Here is a 25,485-nt window from a genome sequence, read left to right as displayed (position 1 = left end):
TCAAGGAACCCATCGGATCGGTCGGATCGAAATCCCTTCAATTAAGGCTGTGCCTGTGGAGGCATCGCCATAGGGATTACGATGTCCCTTTCCGACAGACATTCCATGGTGGATATATGTATATATATATATATATATATATATATATATATATATATATATATATATTTACTGCTGTGAAAAGTTTGCCAAATCTGTGAATTTTTCTTCCACTGTAGGTCGATCAAAGAGATGTGAAAAGGGGAGTTCTAATGGAAGCAGCCGTTTGGAATGTCGGGGAGTCCTACAAGGTTGTACTGTTGGAAGAATGCACAGATATTCCCAATTAATGTTCACACCCCATTTGCACTCGTAAATGTGCCCTCTGGGTGATAGAGTGCCTCAAACACACTGTGTGGGTGCCAGAGTGTATTTTGTCCAGAGGCAAAACGTTTTCATGTGGCAAAAACATAGAAAATAAGCTAAATGTGCAGATGCTTATTTTCTCAACATTTACCCCTAGCAGATTGTCCGCACTGCATACGAAATCTACAACTTTTTTAGATTTTAGTGGCATACTCGGGATTCTGTGAATCTGAAATAAATGCGGACACCACAATGCGTAGTCGGAAATAAAACAAGTGCTTAATTTGAGCCAGTGGTTTTCGGTCCTTGGCACTGGCACTTAAATATGGGCACTGGCTCTAGTGACGGTCCACCACATGAAGGCGCTGTCTGCCAAATTTTGAGATTAGCACAACAACTGTGTTTAATAAGTCAATATACATTAAAACATAATAAAATCTGTCCCTCACACCATTCTTATAGCTTTGGGTGGCCTAGGATAGTATGAATTGTCACACTTGTAGGAGTGCAGCGGCTTGTACTTGTGCTGGTTCTGTCATTACCAGCACTGGCACAGGCAATAGGTGGTGGAGGCTGCTGTGGCCTCCCAAAAAGGACCCTTGCACCTACTTTACTTTGTTTTTTTTTTACAAATTAAGCACTGCGACTAGGGACACTCAACAGCAACTTCCCTCTAGTCCTATATTACCCACACTACTCCTGTAATACTGTTTATTCCGGCACAGGTATCTGTACTCTAGCGGAGAGGCCTGGTAAATCTTCATTCTCCGAGGTCTGCAAAAGCAGACACCTGAACCTCAGCTTACTTTCTTTGACATAAAATGGGGGTTTACTTAAGTGAAATGTTTTCTCCGATTTAAACTAGTTATATTGTTTCGACGTGCTGCAGATACCGAAGGTTGATAACAGCTTCTAAATAGAAGACACTCTTTGTTTTATTATGTTGCTTTCTGGTTGTTATCTGCCTATTATTTAACATTTTGTTCAAGTGTGTTTATGTAGGTTTTGTAACATCCTGTCATGGTATCCCAGAAATTCTAAAAAACTGAGACTCAAGTTGTCAGATATAATCACATTTCTTTTCAAAGACTGTATTTGCTTATATTTTTGTATTATTTATTTTGTGTTAGTTATTTTAAGCACATGATGGTTTCATGATAGATTGACATTTCACGCAATCCGCAGTAATCCACGTATTTATCAGATATGTTATTACTTTGCTTTTTTCTCACAAACGTTAATAATACAGTTGAACAGTGCGTGTTTACTGCATCAAAAAAAAATAGACACATATACACATTCAGAGCTCTACAAAAATAGTAGAAAGAAGTCGTTCTCACTCAGTTGTACACAACCCTTCATTAAGATCTAATTAACCTTCATATTTCGAGCTGCCACACAAAAATGTTCCTTGATTATAGAATTATTGCCTGCTTCCAAGGGCTATAAATGTTGTTAGTGGCCCTCTCCCGAGTTGTAGACCCAAGCCATAGGCGAGGGCTTAGAACGAGGGAGAGGGCCTTCGATAACTCAAGTAGCCCACGGCATACACGTCATAAGACTGCAAGAACGTTTCACCCACCAGGGATTGAATGTTTTAAATTAAACAGGGAGAAACAGAAAGATAAACATTTAAATGTTGGAGTCAAAAGTCTATTTCAGCCTTATTGGCCCTCTGCGACACCATTGTCTTCAGTGGAGCTTGCAACATTCCAGTGTTGTAATAGCTTTATAGCTTACCGAAGATGGCTAAACCAGTCATTAAGGGCTGTCTACTTGACTTAAAGGTCTGAGCCATAGACATTGACCTACAACAATGTAGACAAGATTTAACAACTGGTATAGCCCAAGCCATATGCGCTATTAAGTTATTCATATCATCCATCCAGTGAGATTAGGATTTTATAATGAGTTATAAAGAAAGAAACAGAAAGACAAATATTGGAATGTTGAAGCAGAAGATCTGTACCAGCCCTTATTAGCACCCAGCCTCTCCATTTTCAAACTAAACAGCAAAATGGAAAGGACAGAATGTATGGTCAAGGGGGTAACTGGGTGTTAAGTAAACCCTTAGAGCTTGAGCTGAAGGGGAGCACCTGGCTCTAAATCAGAGCTTTTCAAACCATGGTCTGCGGGCCGCCGATGATCTGAGAATGTCGATCGGCGAGGACAGCAGTATCCTGGGGATGCCATAAAACAGGCAGTGATGCTGCAGAAGGCACTGCAGGGGAAGGCCCACGCATGACCAGGGCGTGGCCAGGAGCAGGCGGTAGATTGTAGTGGAGTCAGTCCTCCATACGGAAATATAGAACATGTGCTCGCTAATCCCACAGAATTGAATTGCCTCAAAGTAGTGCCAATAAAAGTATCGCGTCCCAGTTAGCAATACTAATATCTCCCTTTCATATTCGCACAGTGCGGCTGCTCTGTAACTGGCAGTACCCACCCATTAAAAGGAGTGAAGTATCTGACAAAAAAAGTTTGATCGGTGACATCAATGACAGATTTGAGGAAGCGACCCTGTCAGTATGCTTAACCCCTGTAAAAAGTCTATCAGATATAGAAAGAAAGCTGACTTTTACCTCAAAAAAGGTTGGCCAGCAAATAGGGGGTAAGACTAGACACTGAGTTGTACTCCCCCTGCACATTCATTGAGTATTCTTCTTCTCCAGAAATGGGCATAATGCAAATGCTTCAGTGTGCCAGCAAGAAGACCTCACGGCTGAATGCCACATTTGGCACTCTGCACAACACACTGGTGACATTTGATAAAGGGGTGATGCAACTCAAACATGCATCCCAAAATGCCCCACAATTCAAGGAATTACACTCAGTTGTGATTTAAGTTTATGATGTAGTGGCACTGCTTTTAAATCCCAAAGATGACTTGAAGAGAAATTTGAAACAGTTGGAAAACTTAAACAAAGCTAAGAATTTGAAGGTACAAGGTGTCCCAGGGAAAGCAGAAAATGAAGATTTGTTCAAATCTGTTTTTATTGTGAACACAGCGATAAGCCTACAACCCCGTGTCGGGGCCGGCCGCGCAGAGAAATACCAGTAGGCGTAGCTAGCCAGGGGGGGTGGAACCATTAGCACAGCGCCCTGCCTACAACCCCCGAAGGGGGCCGGCCGCATGGCTTAGGGGAGAATACAGCAGGAGGCGGCCATATGCTGGTAATGTGTCGTTGTGTGGGGGAGGCGCGTATGTGAGGGAGAGCAATGGTGTCACATTTTCAGAGGCCCAACAGGGACCAAACTGCCCCGAAGGGGGGCGGAAGCCAGAGTGGCAAGCAGGAAAGAAGAGAAAGTCGGAAGAGGAGTGAGCAGTGGCGGGGCTGAGAGGGGTCAGAGGGGTGTGTCTGCGGTCGCCGATAAGAGATATGAAACGCAAGCCAGTGCTGGGGGAAGTGCCTAAGAGCCTAGTCTGCTCGGGTCAGCAGGGATAAGGGCGTCCTCAAACAGTTGCAGAGCGCGGAGCCTGGGGGGCATGTGGCGGGCATAGGTGATGGAGCACAAGTGACGCACAAGAGGTTCCCACACTGCTTTGAAGCGTACCCCCCTCGATTGTATCCGCGCCGTGAGCAGCTCCATAGTCAGGACCTGCCAGAGGCGCATGAACCAGGATGCTATCGGTGGTGTGCCTCAGCTCGCTTCCAGTACAGAGCAATGAGTTGCTTGGCAGCGCCTAACATGTGAAGGGTGAGGATCCAGTCGCTGCGCGTGAGGGCCCTAAGTGTGGGGGGCCGAATGCCCAACAGGAGTGTGCAAACCTCTTCAGGGAGGGGAAACCCCAACATCTTTTTAATGTGACTAAGGACCTCCTTCCAAAAGACAGCCAGGGCAGGGCACGACCACCAGATGTGTACGAAGTCACCAGTCGCAGTGCCACACCTCCAGCACAGTGGCGAGGAAGTGGGGAACATTTTGCTGAGTCTTAGGGGGGTGTAGTACCATTGCGTTAGCATCTTATACGCGTTTTCCCTCTGTGGGATGCTGCGGTAGATTTTGGGAATGTCGTTCCAGAGCCGAGTCCATTGAGATGACGTGATATCAGCGCCAGTCGCCGATTGCCACTGTCTCTGGTAGGGATGCGCGGGCGGAGTGGTGGGGTGCTGGAGGATGTTGTAGATCTGGGAGATGAGCCGTTTCAGTCCCCCGAGGGAACGTGCCAGCTTCTCAAATGGAGTATATGCCCTGGTAGCAGCCTGATACATGTCGTCTCCCGAGACCCAGTGGCGCAGCTGCACATACTGTAAGCTGGCGGTTAAAGGGAGGCTAAATTCTTCCCGGCAGTCCAGCCACGATTTAGGCGACCCACCAAGAAAGAGATCTCCTGCAACCCTGCAGTCTCCTTGTATCCAGCTCTCGAAAGCTCGGGTCTGGGCAGCAGGGGGAAAGTGCAGGTTACCTGCAATGGGGGTGTGTGGAGAGGGGAACGTGGTTAGGCCTTTGGACACTGCCACCCTGTCCCATGTTTCAAGAACCGTCCTCGTGGGGACCGCCATGTATGCGCTTCTGGAGCGTGCCACACGCGGTAACCAAGGCAGGTCCCATATGGTGCGCCCCGTGACCACTCGGTCCATGTGGAATCAGTGTTTGTCGCTTTCGCGTGCACCCCATTCTATCACGAACCGGAGATGTGCCGCCCAATAGTAGTGGAGAAGATTTGGGCAGGCGAGGCCGCCCCTGTCTCTCGGTTCCATGAGGACTTTCTGCGAGAACCGGGGTCGTTTGCCCCCCATATGAAGGACGTGAGGTCGCGTTGGAGGTTCCTGATGCAGTGAATCGGGATCGGGGTGGGGAGGCACTGGAAAACGTACAGAATGCGGGGGAGGACCGACATCTTGACCGCGTTGAGCCGCCCCAGCCAGGAAATCATCAGGGGTTTCCATTTCCGCAGGTCCGCCAAGACTTCCTTACGGCAAGAGGCCCAGTTCCTCGAGGACCACGAGTCAAGGTGGGGTGTGAGGTCCAGACCCAGGTATTTAATGTGGTCATCCGCCCAACGGTAGGGCGCGACCCCCTTCAGGGCGGAGACCTCCTCCTCGGGGATGGTGAGGTTAAGCGCCCAAGACTTGGTGTGGTTAATTTTAAGGCCGGACGCCTGCTCGAACATTGAGAGGACTTCATGCACCGCTGGGAGGGAGACCCGGGGGTTCGTGAGAGTAAGAATCAGGTCGTCCGCAAACAGCGCTACTTTATTAGTGCGCCCCCCGTGGGGGATGCCATGGATGTCAGGAGCGCGCCTAATCAGCTCCGCCAGCGGCTCAACCGCTAGAGCGAACAGGAGCGGCGAGAGCGGGCATCCCTGCCTCGTGCCCCTGTGAATCGAGAGCGGCGGTGTCAGTTGGCCGTTGACCCGAATTCTAGCCTGTGGCCCAAGGTAGGGGGCCATGCACCTGGAGATCATGTTAGGGCCAAGACCCAGCTTCTCGAGGACTGCCCGTAGGAAGGCCCAGTCAACCCGGTCGAAGGCCTTTTCAGCGTCTAGCGAGAGGAGGCAGGCCGGGATTGCACCTTCCCCACTAAATGCGCCAACCTGCGAACATTGTCGGCTCCCTGGCGGTCCCGTATAAATCCCACCTGGTCCGGGTTCACCAATCCCGGCATGAGCGGGTCCAGTCGTTTGGCCAGGATCTTAGTGTAGATCTTGAGATCGGTGTTAAGGAGGGCGATGGGGCGGTAAGAGGCACATAGGGCGGGATCCTTCCCAGGTTTGGGGATCAGGGCAATTTCCGCCAGGCCCATATCGGGGGACGGGCCAGTGGTGTCAGAAAAGGAGCTGTAGAGCCGCAGCAGATGCGGGCGGAGCTGGGTCAGAAATAGGCGATAGAAGGCCAACGGCAGGCCGTCTGGCCCCGGGGTTTTCCCCACGGGGAGGTCTTTGACAGCTTCCGTTATTTCCTCCTCCTGCAGGGGGCCCTCTAGCGTGGCTGCACACGCCGGGGACAGTGGGGATCCCTCGAAGTCCGCGAGAACGGCCTCCCGTGCCTCCGCAGAGGTGGGCTCCTCAGCATATAGAGAGGAGTAGTAATGAAAATGAAGATTTGAAAGGCTTCCTAACGTTAAGTATGTTGGAGGCCTATAGACAACCCTAACAAAAAACTCACTGTAGGTATATGCTGGTGTAACAGGCTAGTGCCGCTGAAACCATCTCTACCCTGAGAGAGATGAGGCTCCACAATCATGTTACTTTTGAGGGAGAAATTCTGGGATACACAAAGCTGGATGCAGAATGGTAGCTGGGCAGTGCTCTAATGGGGAATAACCTGGTTCACCCTATTTCCTGACACCACTGAGACTTAGAGTAGAGAGTTAGTGCTGATATTGGAGGTTACATGGTGGAGAAGGCCCTTGCAGAGATCTTCTTCCTAGCAAAGCGGTCGGAAGTACATAGTGGCATGCAATACATCTTTTGGGACACAGGAGATGTCTGGAAACTGCTGAGCTCCATGGAGAAGAGAGACCCATGATGTTTGCCCAAGAACAACACTGCATCTGTGGAAGGCTGTAATGGAGAAGGACTTCCAGTCAGATGGATTTAACCCTAGAGAGGCCCAACAAAGTAACACAAACGCTCTTGCTCTCTGTGGCAACGTGGACAGAAAATCTCTTAGGGTCGAATATTGACTTCCTACTAACCAAAGAATGCAGTTCAAGGCACTCTGTTTGGTCCAGAAGACATTTTATGGGACAGAGTCTGCATCATCAAATATGTCCGCTGCTCTGCTAAGATCCGTTCGGTAGTTTCAAATTTTACAGCAGCTCGTTTGGAAAGGAGATCCTTTCCTGTGCTAGAGCAAAATCTTAAAATCAAATGTATCTGACTTTCCAGTGTATTGCCAATCATAACACTTTTCATAGGAAGCCCAAAACGTACTTTGTCATTGAACCCGCTTCAGGGCCCGTCCATCTGGACTTTGGACTTCCCATTGCTTTTCTATTATCCTCTCATCTAAGTACCTACATAGGACAGGCCTACCTTATTAGTGTTCTCCACCCCGACTACAGAGTCTCTGCAGTATAAAAGTACTATTAATTCGTAGTTGGTGAACGTAAACTTACATAAAAATGCTAGTTTACCTTTGTGAATCAGGCACTATGTTTGACAAATTCTCTAGACACTCCTATATTTATAGGTAGAGTGGGGGAAGGCTTTCTCAAGTAATTTCCAGATGGAGTACAGGTCAGAGTACACTTGCAAATCTACGGCAGGTGGGGATTCCCAAATCTACACCGCAAGATTTTTGTGAAATTCCTCAAATTGGAAAATCTCTTTAAGTTGTTGGAATAAATTAATGCTAGGTCTTAGCAAAATGATGTTGTGTTACTCTAAGTTGTATGCTTAATTCAAGCAGTTTTGCACTACCCTTGTCACATAAAATGTTAGAAATTATGTCAGTGTGAAATTTTGCGCGCATTTTTGTGGGAGATAGCGGGTTCAAGCCTTAAATTGAACAAGAGGTGTGCCTTGTGCTCAGTTTTCACTCAAGAAACCCAAAGTGCATTATGGATCATTTACATATAATTTTCACACACCTGTCCTGCCATTTCGCATAGTGCCTGGAAAAAAACACAAATTCACCCACTTTTATTCAATGCCTTCCAGATGTCCACATTTTTTAGTGTTTAGAGCAAAGAGAGTATCTCCACAGTAAAGCACAAGTTAGAGTGAGAAATTGTAAAGAATTCCCTGCAGAGGAAAGCACACGTTTTTCATTTGTTAGAAGAGGACAGAGGAAGCCCTTTGCAGCTGCAAGCATTAGCTCCTGAAAGTAAGGAAGAGATTAGAGCTCATGCCCAGAGGTTATTCGTATACATAGAAGCAAAAAAACATTGTCGTCTGATAAATATATACATTTCCCACAGGCACTGAATGCCCCGGCGACCCCCACCGCTCTGGTTCCCTGTTCCCTTCCCCTTTCCCCCGTCGTTTCTCTGTGTTTAAGCTGTGTTTCATTCTGTGGCCCATTGTGGTATGCTACTAATTATTCTTTTCGCACAAGGATCCGTAGCATTTGGTCATTGGGACTGGACAAAGAGCCGTAACAGACTGCCTAATGTGATAATCTGATGCATGTGTGTTGGTTGCCTGTCTTTTCATTCCTGTCTCAAGATGTGACTGACAGCTTGCATTTCTTTAAAGATCTGTGACAGTGATGCCCTTTTGTGAATCCATCTGCAACCAGGCAGACATTGTTCTTCCGAATGCCTGTGGTCATGAGAAGGGTGATGAAGGGGGCTGAGGGAAGATGGAAGAAATAAAATGTTAGATGGTGATCTGTTTTTTTCAGCATTTAAATCGCACCTGCTGCAAAATGTACTCTTGGGAACTGGGAAGATCCATTTATTTCCATTCACATTATCTTTATTTCTTCTCTGCAGAAAAAAAAATGAACACCCATTCAGCCCTCGTCTTCCTTCTGCTCTTCGTGATCAGTTATGGCTCCTCTGAAAACTCAAGCACTTCCCGGGGGTGTGGATTGGATATTTTCCCGCAGTACATCTATCTGTGTGATCTGGATTCTATCTGGGGAATTGTGGTGGAGGCCGTTGCCGGAGCCGGGGTTCTGACCACCTTGTTGCTGATGTTGATTTTGCTGGTGAGACTCCCCTTCATCAAAGAGAAAGAGAAGAGGAGCCCACTAGGAATCCATTTCCTCTTTCTGATGGGAACTCTTGGTCTTTTTGGCTTGGCGTTTGCTTTCATCATAAAGATCGATGAAACGATCTGCTCTACCAGAAGGTTTCTATGGGGAGTTCTGTTTGCCTTGTGCTTCTCTTGTTTGCTAGTTCAAGGCTGGAGGATACGCAAGCTGGTCCGGCATGGCAAGAGTCCCTCTGGGTGCCATTTAACCTGTGTGGCACTGTGCCTCATGCTGGTTCAGGTCATCATTGCAACAGAGTGGCTGATACTGACAGTGGTCAGGGACAAGAAGTTATCTTGCGATTTTGAACCGATGGATTTTACCATGGCTTTAATTTATGTGATGGTCCTCATGGTGATTGCTTTCACAGTGTCTCTTTTTACAGTCTGTGGAAAGTTTAAGAAATGGAAGAAAAATGGAATATTTCTTATCATAACACTCTTTCTCTCAGTCCTGATCTGGGTAGCGTGGATGGCCATGTACTTATATGGGAACAAAGAACTAAATAAAAAGGACTTATGGACTGATCCCACCCTGGCAATTGCGCTGGTGTCAAACGGTTGGGTGTTTCTTATCTTCCACTCCATCATTGAAGTCCACTGCTCCATTGTTCCAGCACCGCAAGAGAGCGCACCAAACTATTTTGATACATCCCAACCGCGAATGCGTGAAACACCTTTTGAGGAAGATGTTCAACTTCCAAGGAGCTACATGGAGAATAAAGCCTTCTCAATGGATGAGCATAATGCAGGTAAATTACATGAATTTGATATATATATCATGGAGCACCCTTCATGATATGATAAAATAGAACATGAAGTGAAACATCGCTTTGTCGAGAGGGGTTACTCTACCTATGCTTTGGAAACAGCATCAAAGTAAGCGAGAAATCTAAATAGAGAAGAGGTGCTGTTCCAACGGTCAAAAACAACATTGAGAAAAAGGAACAGAGTAGCACACATAGATTCATAACAACATATAATGTTAATCATAATAAAGTGAGACAGGTTTTAAACAAGCACTAGCACTTTATTGTAGAAGATCCAATACTGGGACAGGAAGTGAGAAAGAGACCTAAAATTACAAATAGAAAATCTAAGTCTCTAAGGGACTATTTAGTCAAGAGTGAATATGTGGGGACAGTCCCAGGATGCTTGTTTCCGGTCCAAGGAAGACATTTCTTGGCAGTTCGGGCTGGACCGTTCCCATGAGGCACAGTGTCAAGACTGATTTGCATATAGCTGTGTCTGAACTGGGTTGGCGAAGTGAGCTAAAGAACGATGATGGATTCAACCTAGATCTGTGAACAAGGGGTCGGTGTTTGCAAAGTTTCAGCGCTCCGTCCATCATCTCTTTGTGTTTGCTTCGACAGTCCCACAACAAACATGGCTATGGCAGAGGGAAGTCTTTCAAAGATGTTCCAAGTGTAAGGCTTGTCAACATGGGGAAACTTGTCAATATTAAAAACAGCCTTCAAGAAGACAGTAAAGATCAGAGGAATTTTATCATGTACATCGAATGTTGTGGTGTACACTTTGAGGTGCCCATGTAAGAAAATGTATGTGGGGAGCACTACACTCCCAGTCCACAAAAGAAAACTACAACATAGGAGAGCCATCATCAATAAAGACAGGAGCTCTCCAATAGCTAGGCACTGTGAAAAGGAACATCGGGGTGCCAGCTATGATGTACAGCTGGCTAGCGCAAGTGCCCAAGAGAAGGAGGGGAGGAGATAAAGAAAGGGTACTGAGAAAATTAGAAACTTACTACGTCATACAATTAGATACTACAGAACCCAATGGTTTTAATCTGGTTGAAGACTTGTTTACATGCCTGTATTGAACAATGGTCAATGAAATCTTGTAATGTAATATTCGTCAGAATGAGCATCATGAAGAGAGTTAGAAGAATGTATTATTTTTAGAACAATCAGAGGACTACAAGAGAGATAATGAGCACTAGCACATAAAAAATAAAGAGAAAAAACTGTGCACTTTAGAAAAAGGCAATTTTTAGTAATAATTCATATACAAGGAGTAAGAGACAATATATATATATATATATATATATATATATATATATATATATATATATATATATATATATATATATATATATATATATATATATATATATATTTATATAAATAAATAGCCCTGCACTATATAAGAATAATAGTACAGCACTTTAGAAGCACAACTGAGCACTAGCACTTTAGAGGAATTGAACACTAGCACTTTATACTTTATAAATGAATGATAAGAAAAGAAACTTTGATTTGTAGTTTCATAGTTGATGATGAGTAATGATAATATAATTGAATGTGGTAGCTGAAAAATGTTGTGTACTTTGTGCACCTAAAGAAATATCGAATACAACCAGAAATCGTGTATTAGAATGTTGTGAAGAGATGCAAAAACGTTATATTTGGAACTTTCCATCAACAAATTAGGTTAAATACATGAAGTATATATGATACTGTGTGTTTTAAGATGGTCGCCATGTTTCCTCTACACAGACCCTCCAGGGTTTCGCGATTTGCAAAAAGAATGCGAAATTGGCAGTTTTGTAAAAATGCCGCAATTTTTACAAAACTGTCCGCGGAATTTGGACTGCTCTGCAATGTCAGTATGTGTGGCTTATTGGTTAGGCCTTTGCAGGCATCAGCAGATAAACGTTACAACAATGTGAATGCTGCAGCAGATGAGATGGTACATGCTCTAGTGGTTGAGAAGTACATGGTTCGGTATTAGAGATATGTCTTTCTAATGTTTCAGGAGCCAGGGGAAGGTCTCTTTTTAGCAGATCTCGCCCGATCTGCTAGTATATTGGCCCCCACGTGTCTATTCCTGCACGTCGCCCTCATGGGGAAGAAGGGCCAGCTTCACTCCTAGAAGTAACCCCCGTGAATCTCTGGTAGATGCCAGAAAAGCGAAATTTCGGACAGCCTGAGCATCCTGTAGGGGAGCAGCTGAAGGAAGTGCGGGGGGAGAGGGTGGCTGATGTGACAGACAGCTGACAAAACCCACAGCAAAGAGGGACCAGCGGCAACTGCGGCATTTAGATGAAGAACAAACTGCGAGGGACGGAAAGATGTGCAGCGTGGGGGGGGGGCTGAAAAGGAAGAGTTGAAGGAGCTGCGAATGAGACGTGAGGACGAGGATTGGAGGAGAGGGGGTGGGAGAAAGATTTAAGGGGACGCAAATGGGGAGGGCTGGAGGATGTAGAGGTGAGGGGAAGAGAGATTGGAGGAGGGGGGACGGTGAAGAGACAAGAAGGGGAGAGAAGGGTGAGATGTGAAGGAAGAGTAAAGGAGCTAGAAAGGAGGAAGATTGGAAAGAAATGGAAGGTGTGAGTTGGAGAGGGTGGGAAGGAAGATAGAGATGGCAAAGGAGAGATGGTATAGAAGAATTAGGTGTGCAAAAGGAGGCCAAGCCTAAAGAGGGGAGGGAAGGCAGAGGCCTTGAGGGGGGCAGAACGAGGTTGGGCGAAGAGGAGCGGAAGAGATGGGAGAAGATGGGAGAAAGAGTACAAGATGTAGAGAGTGGTGGGACAGGAGAATAGAGATGTGAGGAGAATGAGTAAAAGGTTCCCGAACAGAAATAGAGGTGAGCGGTGAGCGCTTGAGTGCTGAGGTGTGGGAGGGAGGGCAAAGAGGAGGGAAGAGAAGAGGAGGAAAGGTGGGGAGATGGAATCCAAACGAATGACAAAGATAGAAGGGATGAGAGGACAAAGAACAAAGTGCAGGAAGTGAATGCGCGAGAGAGGTGGGAAGGAAAAAATGAAATATGGGGAGGGAAGGAGCGAAAGATGCGGAGGAAATGGGAGCCAGAAGGTATAGAGGAGAGGGGAAGAGAACTTAGAGGACTTGAGAAAGGGTGAACGGTGTATAGAAGGATGAAAGAGAGAGGAAGAGGAGGGACGCCCGGGAGGAGAAATAAAAGGGGTAGAGGGAAATCTAGAGAGGCAGAGACGTGGGGAGAAGAAGAGAAGTAACCCAAGGAGATGAGGAGAGGGAATAAGAAAGGGCAGAGTTAAGAGGGGTGAGTTTAAGAGAGAGGAAGAGAGATCCAGGGGGAGAGAAGAGAAAATGGCTAGTAGTCCAGAGGTGGAGTTTGGACAAACTGAAATCAGTAGGGAAAGGCATGAAAGGAAGAGCTGTGCACTGAAAAGAACCAAGGCAGAAAATTGGAGTGAAGAAGAGAGAAAAAACAACGAAGATGAGAACCGAGCGAGTAAGGAGGAAAGAGAATTTGAAAGAGAACGATAAGAAGCACTGGAGTGGAAATTACAGGGATGAGAAGTGATGGAAGCAAGAACGAAACTGAAAACGGGAAAAGAGAAAGGGGAGGAAGGAAATAAAGAGAAGAGAATGGGAAGGGGCAATGAAACCAGAGTAAAGAAAGAGGAGTGCCAAGGATTGAGAAAAATAACAGAAAAGCAAGAAAACGAAGAGAGAGAAGGAATGAGTCAATGATTGAAATGGAGATAACAGAATTATTGAAAGAAAGGAAAGAGAGAAGGAGAGAAAACGGAGAAAATGAACAAGGGAACTGGACGGAGAATGACATTGCGAGTAAGTGGCAAAAGAGGGTGCCTGAGGAAGAGGTGTTCTGCCTCTCGGATCCATAGGCAGCGGATCCCCAACAGGGGTGCATACATGGCACTAGAACATCCCAGGGATAAATACAGCTTCCTCCCACGAGGTTAGGACTGGAGCTGTGCTTCTGTAGAACTGCAGACACTATACACATGCCTATTTCAAAGTGGAATACTCTGCTAAAACAGCTTCCATTGATTTCAGGCTGAAAATGAATGCTTATGAGTAAAATAAAGTGCAGCAAAAGTGCAGCAAAATGTACATATTTGTGCAGGTAAATTTCCATATTTGTGCCGCTAAATTTGCTAATCCATGCTGAAATATCCTGGGGGGGGGTCTGTCTATATATCTATAGCAATTACAACTATGGGAAAGGATTGTCCTTTTTTAGTGTTTATGTCTCTGCACTGAAGTTCTTTTGTGTATTTAAACAAAACTTTGTGTGTGTCTCTACATCGTGAACAAGGCTGTGAGGTAACGGCCGAAACGCGTCAATGTTTACTCATTTAAATAAATAAGCCAGACTGTAATTCTACAACAACTTTTACATACCCATTTTAATGTAATCTGTACAAAATGTATCCACCATTTTTGTTCAGCTGTCATGCATGGGTGAACTTTATCTCTCTCTCTGAGATGTATTCTCCTTGCCCTTAATCTTTTCCCATTCTTCCTCCGTTCTGAAGCCCCCACAATGCTTCCGCCCATGGTTACCTTAAAATGTCTACTGTGCCACAAACTTTATAAACTGTTTGTGCTCGACTTTTCTAAGCAAGTCTTAACGAGGTTATATTTGCCTTGAAGGCTATTGTTATCAATTTGTTTTTGTTGTGTGCTTCCTCGGCCAGGGTAGTCTTTCTACTCTCAGATTGGGACAGCATGCATGAGCTCTTGTGTTCAAAGGCTACGTTTTAAACAGCTAGGCATATTTTACCAACATAAATATACTTAAACTCATTGGGAATTGTTGATGGGCAGTGACTGTTAGCAGTGTTATTTGGGATTTAACTGTGATGAGTAATAATTGTGTACTCTGATATCACATGCCTCCTTCACATCAAATACGTACATGTACGTGAGGCTATTAAAATCAGCGTGGGCACAGCAACATATTTTTTTCATTTCATAGTTTATTGACATGTCGAAATACATTGTTCAATCGCCACACAACAATAAAAACAATGGGCCCGATTCACAGAACTAACTTAAGACAAAATCCTAAACTTACTACTTTTGGTATTCACAGAAGTTACGATTTTGTCTTAAGTTTGTCTTAAGACAGGATTTTGTCTTAAATCTGTTTTATGACAAACTTAAGACAAAATCCTAACTTCTGTGAATACCAAAAGTAGTACGTTTTTGGCCTAGGCTGCAAAAAGAAATGTAGAAACTGAAAACACTACCACTGAGCTGGATACACTCTTGCAGGTCCTTAGGACATTAGCTTGATCTGCGATTGTCAAACTTCTACATAAAGGAGCGATCCACCTCCATCAGGGCATAACGTACTCAGGATAAAAGAAGAGTAGGTGTTCGTCTGTTTCATCAATACTGGTACAGAGTCTGCAGCTCTTAGTGCCATCGACAGAGGAAACCCAGTGTGCAGTGAAGGCAGCAATAGGGAGGGTCCCATACCTAAACAGCAGGAACAGAGTACGGATGCGTATTGGACTAATATAATTCAAAAACTCCTCTGCCTTAGGTACAGCTCTATGCATTAAAAAACATCTAGTGAGCTCTACAGCTAGCCTGTTCAATCCGTGAGCGTGTCTTTTCCCAATATCTCTGTTTAGCCATTTGAGCTGCGTTCCTCGGGATAGACACTGGATCGTCCCAAATCCTAGCTCAGTCCATGAACTCCTCAGATTCTTTTGCCACTCAATCTACTGCACTGCCTGTTTGTGACGCATAACATCACTTAGGCCAGACCTGTATCTTTGCAATTCCCTAGTGGTCCATATACGGACCCAATAGAGCAGCGGTCTTAAAGCTGCAACAGGATGGATTCCAAGGTCTAATGTTAGGGGCAGCAGGGGGGTCCCCTTACCCCCCTGTGATAGCTCTGAGGAGATTATTCTCCTTCACACCCAAAGTGCTCAGAATGCACTGTCCCCAGAGTTCTGCTCCATACAGGGCCGCTCCTCTTGCCTGCATTTTATAGATGTCAACGGCAGGATTGACTGGCAACCACTGTGCTTTTGTTGCCATTTTAATGATGGCCCCTGCTCTATGGCTTGTGGCATGAGACCTTTGGTTATCTGAGGGAACCAGTATCCGGAGTCGGCCAATCTTACTTCTAAGTAATCGATCTCAGCATCGTTTTCCAGTATCTCATTATTCAACGTGACCACATATCTCATTATTCAACGTGACCACACCATTCAGCCTCCTCTTTTTAGTGCATACCATCAGCAACATTAAATTCCAAGCCAAACTCTTGACAAAATGCTCAAAAACTGTTCACTATGTTCTGAAGACCCAACCTAGTTTTAGCTAATAGGAGGGTATAATCAGCATAGAACAGGCCAGGAATTTATTGTCCAGCCAATGAAGGGGAGTCATTGACACAATTGTTTAGGTAACCTATGCAGTTATTGATGAATAGGAGAAAGAGTGTAGGTTCCAGGAAACATCCCTGTCGGACCCCCTTATTAACAGTTACCACGTTAGTTCACCCTTGGTACCATAGCCGATCCTGGTGTGGTCCCCTTCATGCAAATGTACAATAATGCTTAGTAATTCTGTCAGGACCTAGCCAATAGCTTCCCTCTCAGAACTAGGTCAGATGCCGCTGGAGATCTAAAAAATAAATAAAAAGATCTCCGCCCCCTAGATCCACAGTATACCACTTAATCTGCATTAAACTGAATACCTGGTCTATGGAGCTATTTAGAGGTCTAGATCCTTCTTGAAGGTTTGAGATTTTTGTTATTCTCATCAATCCACTCCAATAACCGATTCAAAATTTGCTTACAGAAAACCTTCTGGAGGTTATCCAGAAAGCTAATTGAATGGAAGTTGGATGGATTGTTGTGGCTTTCCTTTTTAAATAGGGGCACAATCTCAGCCCACTTCCACATTGGGGGTATTGGTGTGCCAGCAGCAATTGTGTGATTAATGATGTTGATGTATGGCACCCAGATGCTGGTATTAGATTGATATAAGTCACCTGGGATTTTGTACAAGCCAAGGGCCTGCCATTGTTTGAGTGGCTGCTGATAGGGTTTCTGTGAGTGAAAACTCTATTGGAAAGTAGACCGCGTCCTCAGGGCTGTCAGAATGAGGCCTCTCTAGGGTGTAATTAGTATCAGGGGTCAGGAATAGAGGGGCATATTATCAAGGGGGTTTATCTCCGCTTTTTTGGCTTTAAAAGCCAAGAAAGCGGAGATAAAGTGATCTCCCTATTACGTAGCTGTCGCTAACACCAGTTAGCGACAGCTAATGACATGCAAAGTGGGCGTGCCAAGATGTTAGCGACTGGAAACAGTCGCTAACATCGCTATTTCCTTTTACCAACTTTTGGAGATATTCGCTCTAAGCGCGAATATCTCCAAAAGCTAACACCTGCCCTTAGCAGTTCTTAGCCATGTTATCCAATGGGAGGTGGATAACATGGCTAAGAGCATTAGCTCGGTAATGCATGAATATCGCTGACTTTTCAGCGATATTCATGCATTGCGGCCGATTTTTATCGCATTTGCTATAAACCTTGGTAATACCAAGGTTTATCTGCGATAAAAATCGCCGCAGCTCAGCGGTAAATTTTTGTCTCTAACCAAGCAATAGCGATAATTATCGCTATTGCTTGGTAATACGCCCCAGAGATTGCTAAAACGGGCAGTCCATGTGCACTGAAGTATTGAGGACCCAATAGGAAATTGTAGGCTCTCAACTACCACTGCTAACACGCTGCCAGAAACTTCCTTGGTCAATATTCTGGCATCTTCAAGTAAATCTCTTTTCACCAGTTTTAGTTTCCGCCTATAAATGCCTCTGGTGGTCCTAATCTCTCAACTTTTCCCTGCTTTAATTGCTAGTAAAACATTATGATTAGCTTTCCGCAAGGTTTTGCTAAAAAACCCACTGTTACAAATCTGCCTGGTCGAGCTGGAGTACCTAGACACAAAGAGATCCATCAGTGTGTTATAGAGTTTTGTATGTTTCTTACTAATCTTCTAACAGTCACTCCAATATATAAGCATGGCCTCCATATGTAAAGCAACAGACTGTTATAGTGCAGTTGTTACAGTAGGGAAATGGTTTACGGCCTTCCATCTAACATTCCTACCATTGCTGATCAGTTTAAGTTGCTGATCATATTTCCCAGGATTCGGTGGAGTGGCTAGTGTTAGCAGTTTACCAATAGAAAATACTAGGGGGTTGTGATCGCTTTCATCATGCTCAATTCCCTCCATGTCAGCCATGTGTTTTCATAATCTAATGTCTAACAGGATGTAGTCAATATGGCTTTTATAAGACCCACGCCTAAATGTTGGGACAGGGTAGGAGTCAGAGGGTGACCGGTGTTATATGCATGAAGCCCATGTGCATGGATGATATCCACTACCTGCAAAGCTGCTCTGGATAAGCATCACCTAGGTGGAGCTTTCAGCTCCGGAATACCCCAGATTTAGTCCTCTTCGCAGGATATTTCCGGGGCAATACAATTTGGATCAAAGGTTAGATTGCAGTCTCCCACAATGATCGTATACTGGGGTCCCTTGAAACCTTATCCATTGTGTGCAATGTAGCCGACTCGTAGCTTTTCCCCACGCTACTGTTGTACAAATCTATAAAAATATGGAAACCCCCTTATCTAGAGAAAGAACTAGCCCTAGGAAGTCATTGCATACTAAACTAAGTTCGGTTACAGTTCACAAGTAAGCCGCCCGAAGTCTGCTCGGCGACTGACCCACTAGCTGGCATCCAAAATCTCTTGAAGCCGTTGTTATATATTGGATCAATTGCCAAAGTTTTTTGAAACACGCATATTTGACACTGGCCAGTAAATTTCCCCTATAATGGATTCTGCGGTTTAGACCAAATCCCCACAATGTTCAAGCTCAAAATTCTTACCAGGGTATCTGGTCAACAGAGAGATAGTTGATGATTCCTTGAAACAGTAGTACATTTCTCTCAGCGGTACCATCAAATGTAAATGTAAATGTATGTATATTTGTAAAGCGCACTGTTACCCCATCACTCAGAGCATCCTGGCGCTGTATACCGCTGGGGAACCCGTCCTGGCTTTCCCTGTGAGAGGGCACCCCCAAGGTGAAGCCAGGCATCCCCGGCGCTGCTAGGCCCGTTGTGGAGATTAAGCAAGCTGTTGCCCAGAGTTGCAGAGTGGGACCCATGGTTAGCGGAGGGCACCTAGGCGAGAATTATCGAGTCCGCGGACATTGACCCAAGACCCTGGCGCGTCGGGAATTGAACCCTGGTCCCGGGCCGACTCTGCTTCAGAGTCTGCCGCTTTTAACCAGTAAGCCACACTTGTCAAAGAAAGACCTCCTATCACAGAGGGCACGGATTGTGTGTCTCTGGGGGTGAAATAATTCCCTTTTGGCACTATCACCAAGGCTTGTTCCTCTATCCTGTCTAGGTCACATACTTACAACATACCCTGGCTTTCCATTGTGGGATCATATTTTGATTTGTCAGATGCTTGTGAGACAGGCAATATCACCCCTGTTAAATCCACTAGCTCGATCACGTCCAACATATGCTTAGGGTAGTGGGCCCTGCTGCTTAGAGGGCTGGGTATGGTTTAGTGGTGCAAGGAGGTATAGGGGGCCGGCCCCGTAGAGTCAATGATTCTCGGACAAGGGTGAGCACCCTTCCATCTGCATGGATGGATACCTTACTGAAGCATCACTCCAAGACCAATTCTGGGAGAAAACCATCTAATTCCTTGAACTGATGTAGGGATCAGTTCTGTATTTGTAGGAGGGTAAAAAGAGCTCATGGGGCGTAGGACCTAACCAAATGGCATATTTCCTTTGGCTTTGCAATTCAAGAAAAATTGGTGGACAATAAAAGCAGACCTAAAGTTAATAATTACACAAACACCTGGGAGTTGCTTTGGCAGTCGGCCCTCTCAACTCACCCTCAGCACCATGAGTATGGTAGATGCCATTTGATAGGGAAAATTTGCATTCAAGTGCAACCAATGGAGAACCTTATTTTTTCAATTGTGCAAAAGATTCTGCAGTGCTAGATGGCAAACTTGGTACATTAGCTATTGCCGCCACTAGCAGGCAAGGTTCAGGAGGAAGGTTATTTGCAGTGTAGTCATTTCGGATACCCGAGCTGTTACAGGCATCTCCCATTTCGACCCTACAGCTCATTTCCCCCCTATGATTTGAACTGTCTCAAACCCATCACACAGTGCCTTTCTGCAAATGTAAATAGCTAGCCTCCTGTGGCTCTCTTCCAAGGCGTGTAGGAGGGTTAAACATTGTCCCTAATTGCAATCTGCTGTTCCAAACGCTCAGCACCCCTGTCATTGAAGGAATGTTTATATCAGCGCCACTGGGATGTGGCACAGATAGAGGAGAAGTCATAGGCATTTTGGTGGACGTGGTGGGTGGCGTAAGATTCCCCAGAGCCAACTCTATTGCCATTAATCGTTCATTTATTGACCTGAACCTTCTTTCAAGTTCCTCCGTGTGACCCTCGCAATAAGATGCCCCAGTATGAACTCAATGTTGGCCCACTGTCCGACGGCATTTAGCTTTGAAGTCGAGATCAGTTTGTTTCCTCTTTCCTCTGGTATCATTGGAAGCAGGTGGGTTAATTTCAATGACAGTCTATAAGGGAATGGTAGACTCCAAATTTAAAGGGACCCGTGGGGATTCACCAACATCAATATGCTGAGATCGGCTTGATGTTTCCCCCGTTGTTCAGAGCACACATTTGGGGAAATAATAGGGGACACTTGGGGGAGGGGGCGATGGGAGTAGCGATAGTTGCCTCTCGGCTGTTTAGATTCCTATGTTTAATATAACTGCCGCCCGCTGCCGAAAGCCATCTAATGTACTGTTAGAGATGGTCCTGTCTCCGCTTCCTGCTAACCCCATGCAAAATACAGGCAGGGAGGCCGACGTCACCACCACACATTCACAGAAGAATTAAAGGAAAGTTCCCACTGAAAGAGCATCCTTTTGAAAATGTAGATATCCTAGCCAAGCCTCCTCCGGTGGATGACGGGTGGAAGACGGACACACCATTAGCCCCGGCGTGGCCCTGTCATGTCCCATGCTGCGGGAACACGAGATGCTCTTTCTAGCGCTAGCAGGATTATCACAAGTGTGCTATGGGGCCGTCTCCAGGAGCTCAGCAGGATCTCAGGACATGGAGTCCCTTGCAAAGTCCACCCACACCGCGGGAACACAAAATGCACTTAATAGCACTAACTGGATTCTCGCAGGAGCTCTATTACTACGCTTGTTTGTGATGTGGCTGAATCTTATTGTTGGGACATGTCAAATATCCCTTTTTACTAGTTCGCCCATCATTCTTCAAGCTAATGCCACATTACAGACTTTAACTCTTCATTTGGGGAATGTTTAATATCTTATGTGCTTGCCATCTCAGTGAAGTGATACAGGCATGACAGAGCCATGACTGGATTTAGGTTGAGGGTTTTCCATTTTTACCTAAGTTCCAACTAAATTGACTCCTGAGACGCAGATGCCGCTGACTGTCTTAAAGAAAGAATATCACCTTGTATATATTACTTTGTTTCATAGTTGTCATATTGAAAATGTCTGTAATCACTGATGCCTTGATTACTAGCTTGTAATCGTCATCACTCCGAGTAGTAGCCATTCTCTGTCACAGTTATTTTGATGTAGCGTGTTCACACCCTTGTGACAGGCATATTGTGTGTCAAATACTTTTTAATACACATCTTCGAAAGGGGCATTTGCAGCTTGCACTATGCCTTACCCCATCTGTATTGACTCCCAAGCAGTGTAATATAATGTTGCTCATGACCAAAAGTGAGAGCTGTATAGGAGGGACCTACAGAGGGCAGTAAGACTATTGGAGTAGTGGAGATTAGATTAGTGATTATCATCCTGGTCTTCTTACTCATCACATGACGTACTCCAGGAATAAAATAGCAAGCAATTAAATATGACCACTAATATTGATAGGTTTCAATAACAGCCTAATATGGGCATTTTCGGCAGCAAAATGTTTCCCAACAGGCCAGTACCTTTTGGTGTTCATAAAATAAGTTTTAATTGGCTAATATCCTTTGTTGGGCCCCTGTTTACATGTCTCTACTTGATTTATCCTCGTAATTTTAATCCGGCTTCCATAGTTTTCATCTTGTATGTCAGTTTGTGTTGTATTTTTTGTACTACTTTTCAAGTAGACACAAGCCAGGCTGAAGACGGCTGGAATGCCAGAAACCGGTCCTCGGAAGCTTGTTTCCGGTCCAGGGAAGACATGGCTTGGCAGTTCGGGCAGGACTGTTTCCATGAGGCACAGGGTCAGACTGATTTGCATATAGCCATGTCTTAACTGGGGTGGCAGAGTGGGCTAAAGAACGGTGATGGATTAAACCCAGATCTTTTGACTGGGTGTGAGTGTTTGATTGATTCAGATGCTCCGTCCATCACCACCCCCTTTTGTACCGTACTTTGGGTGAGACAATCCCATCTTCTCTCTTGGTCGGCAGAACCTTTAATTGTATAGGTGATATGCAGTAGTACTCATACAGAGATATGACAGTTATCTTGACACAACTAAAAATCTAAAACGTCGTTAACTAACTTTTATAGTTTTAGGATTGGTTCATAGGAAATTTTCATTGTATCTTTAACAGTAAAAATGTGTTTATTATAAAAATAGGTCTTTTTAGGTTTGTACATTCCAATTTATAGACTGGGTAAGCAAGGAAAATGTTGAATATCTTTAACTCCAGTCTTCTTTAATGGACAAATATGATTTCAGTAGGGTTATTCCTTTTGGGTTCCTTGCCCCCATATTGGATGCCAAAGGATGCCCTCCTTTTTATATAAAGATTGAGTTCAGCTTTTGAATAATAGTTCACCTCTCTAAGAGCGGTGTAGTCTGTTCTCGGTGAGAGCTTACTATGTTCCAAATCGTGGTTGAAACTTCACTAACAAGTTGCTTTTTGTAGCCAACCACCAGTCACTTCTTCGCACTAAGCAAATGATGCTACATTCAAATGATCTGGGAATTGCATTATTCATTCTATACTGTATATGCCAATTTCAAAGCAGATTGCATCCACTGATATTCTACTTCAAATTGTCAAAAATCACTTACATGAAAAACCTTTAGTGACATTTATACTTTTAACTGCAGTTGGAGAAAGATACTTGGCACCATGGACCTAGATAGGCAGGATTTTGATATGTATAGGTCTTACAATTTATTATCTGTTTCCAAAACAAACCTCTGTCTCTTTTTTTGTTCCCCTCACAAACCCAAAGCTAACTGACTCAAGTAAATACTTTTCTGATAGCAGCTGTGATCTCACCACAGAACCTATGAATATTTTTTTATTTAATCCTTATAGTGCTTTCCTTTGCAGTAGTGGTATTCCCTTAGGAATTATTCTAACGACACACTGAACCTCAAAGGCACTTTCAAACTATAATCAATAATTTAGAAATTATTTTTTAAGAAAAGGCAGTTGGATCATTGTCTCCACTCAATTAGACATTGAATCTGTTACATCTCTGAACTCGGTTTTCCTGACACTTCAGATTCATGAACAGTCATCCTGTGAGCTTTCGTTTATCATTTTTTAGTTAAAATCTCACCCTGATGCGGGCTAGATTTGTGAACCCTCTGAGGCCAAAGCACATTCACCAAGTGTTGGAGCAGGCACGGGGGATAATTGTTGATCCATATTTTATAATTGTTTGAAAGTTGGTTGGAACAGAGGTTTGTGTAACTGTTGGGTGTGCTGTGTTGTACGGTAGGGATGTGTATCTGAAATGGTGGGAATTTTATAGGGAAATTCATTGCATAATATTTGTTATGCATACTAAACTAATTTGAAGGTCTGAGGTCTTCAGGTTTGACAATGATTGCCACCTGTCCCGTTTGACAGGACACCACAATTCCTGCCTGAGAGTTTAGGTTACGAATCGTTGTTAGGAGGGATTTTAATATATTTAGTTCTGTGGAAGAAACCCATCACTGCAACTAATGGAGGACGTTGTCCAGTGAATGGCAAAGACCTGAAACAATGGCCCATATGTATTCAAATGTTGCACTTACGTAGCACAACGTAATGTAAAATTCAGCATCTATTAATATTAATATTATAAAGGCCTGCACGTTCAACACTAAATTGCATTGTGTCGCTTTAGTACGTGTGCATACTTGAATATTTATTTAGTCATAAAAGTGCTTCCACAGAAGATGCTTAAAACCACACAAAGATAAATAACATTATTATAATACAAAGTTTGAAAGTTAACAAAGGTGACACATTCAAATACAAGTAATAAAGAATTGCGATTCTCCTATTAACATGACCAGAGAATCTAGATTTCATTAAAGACACGGAGGCTCACATTATACATTATGCAATGACTTTTAATTGCAGATCCAAGCCAGTCGCATCACAATATAAAGGTTCCAATAAGAACACTGAGATGAAGTAATAGACAATACATAGCAACCAAAAAGCCTCTTTTAAATCAGGCGAAGAAAGGAGATGTAGTAGATTCCAAAAGATTCGAAGATAAACGAGAATGAAGAGGACAACCAGACGATTCCTTGAAGATGAAACATAACCAGACGATTCCTTGAAGATGAAACATCCAAAGAAACTTATGTAGATGGATTACCTGAAAGAAAGGAGACAATGAAAATTGTATCCTAGAAAAAAAGGTAATCATAAACCAACAAATCCTGAAATAAAAGGAAAGATGAACAATCATAATAAATACCATTTCAATACAAATATAGAATACATAAAATTCAAATAACATTCAGAATAAAGATATTATATCCACAACCAAACAGGGAACGGGATGGGTGGGATAATGTGAGCCTCCGTGTCTTTAATGAAATCTAGAGTCTCTGGTCATGTTAATAGGAGAATCGCAATTTCATTACAAGAACGGAGGCTACATTATGCATGTTGGTAGCCCTGTAGAACTACATTAGACATATGTTCAATAGGTTTACAATAATGTCTTGCAAAGGTATTAGCGTTAGACCAGTCAGCAGCTTTAAGGATATCATCTAGCTTACCTCCGGACCAAAGAGACTTACTTGCCATGGCACCTCTAATGGAATGAGCTTGAAATTTGGATATATCAATACCAGCTAGAGACATAGCAGATTTAACCCATCTGGCAATCGAGGCGGAGGAAATAGCCTTGTGAGGTTTAACAAAGGAAATGAGGAGTTGATTCTCATTAAGGGGACGAAGGTTAGACATTGTCGTATCATACGCTTTCATACATTCAACTATACAAAGTTTTGGAGAAGGGTCGAAACGAGGATAGAAAATTGAATCAGACATGGTCTTTGTTCTTCTATAGACCTCAAATTTAACTCCGAATAAATTGTATGACCTCTTAGAAATCTCCAGAGCTTTAACATCAGAGACTCTTCTACAGGAGATAAGGCAAAGAAGAGTTGCAAGTTTGATAGAAAGAAACTTTCTGCTTAAAAAGGAATTATCAGGCCAGGAAGTAAAGAGATCTAGATTAAGTTCACATCTCATAGAGAATAATATTTTGGTCTCGGGGGTCTCTTTAAACGAATGCTCTTCATAACCCTACAAACAATAACATTTTTACCAATTGACTTGTCATTAATAAGGACATGACCAGCAGAGATCGCCGATCTATAACAGTTGATTGATCTATAACTCAATCCTTTGTCAAA

General features: G+C 44.1%; 1 protein-coding gene across 2 annotated transcripts in view; it reads left to right on the top strand.

Moving 5' to 3' along the window:
- Positions 1 to 25,485, top strand: part of GPRC5B (G protein-coupled receptor class C group 5 member B) — a 183,795-nt gene that overhangs the window by 70,920 nt on the left and 87,390 nt on the right. For both annotated transcript variants that reach the window (XM_086940791.1, XM_086940792.1), the window contains exon 2: positions 8,731 to 9,744. In XM_086940791.1, the coding sequence (XP_086796917.1) occupies positions 8,739 to 9,744 (1,006 nt within the window). In that variant the 5' untranslated portion in view covers positions 8,731 to 8,738. The remainder of the gene's footprint in view (positions 1 to 8,730; positions 9,745 to 25,485) is intronic.

This window comes from Lissotriton vulgaris, chromosome 10 (genome assembly GCF_964263255.1).
Source record: "Lissotriton vulgaris chromosome 10, aLisVul1.2, whole genome shotgun sequence".
Lineage (NCBI taxonomy): Eukaryota > Metazoa > Chordata > Amphibia > Caudata > Salamandridae > Lissotriton > Lissotriton vulgaris.
This window is presented reverse-complemented; position numbering and strand designations above follow the sequence as displayed.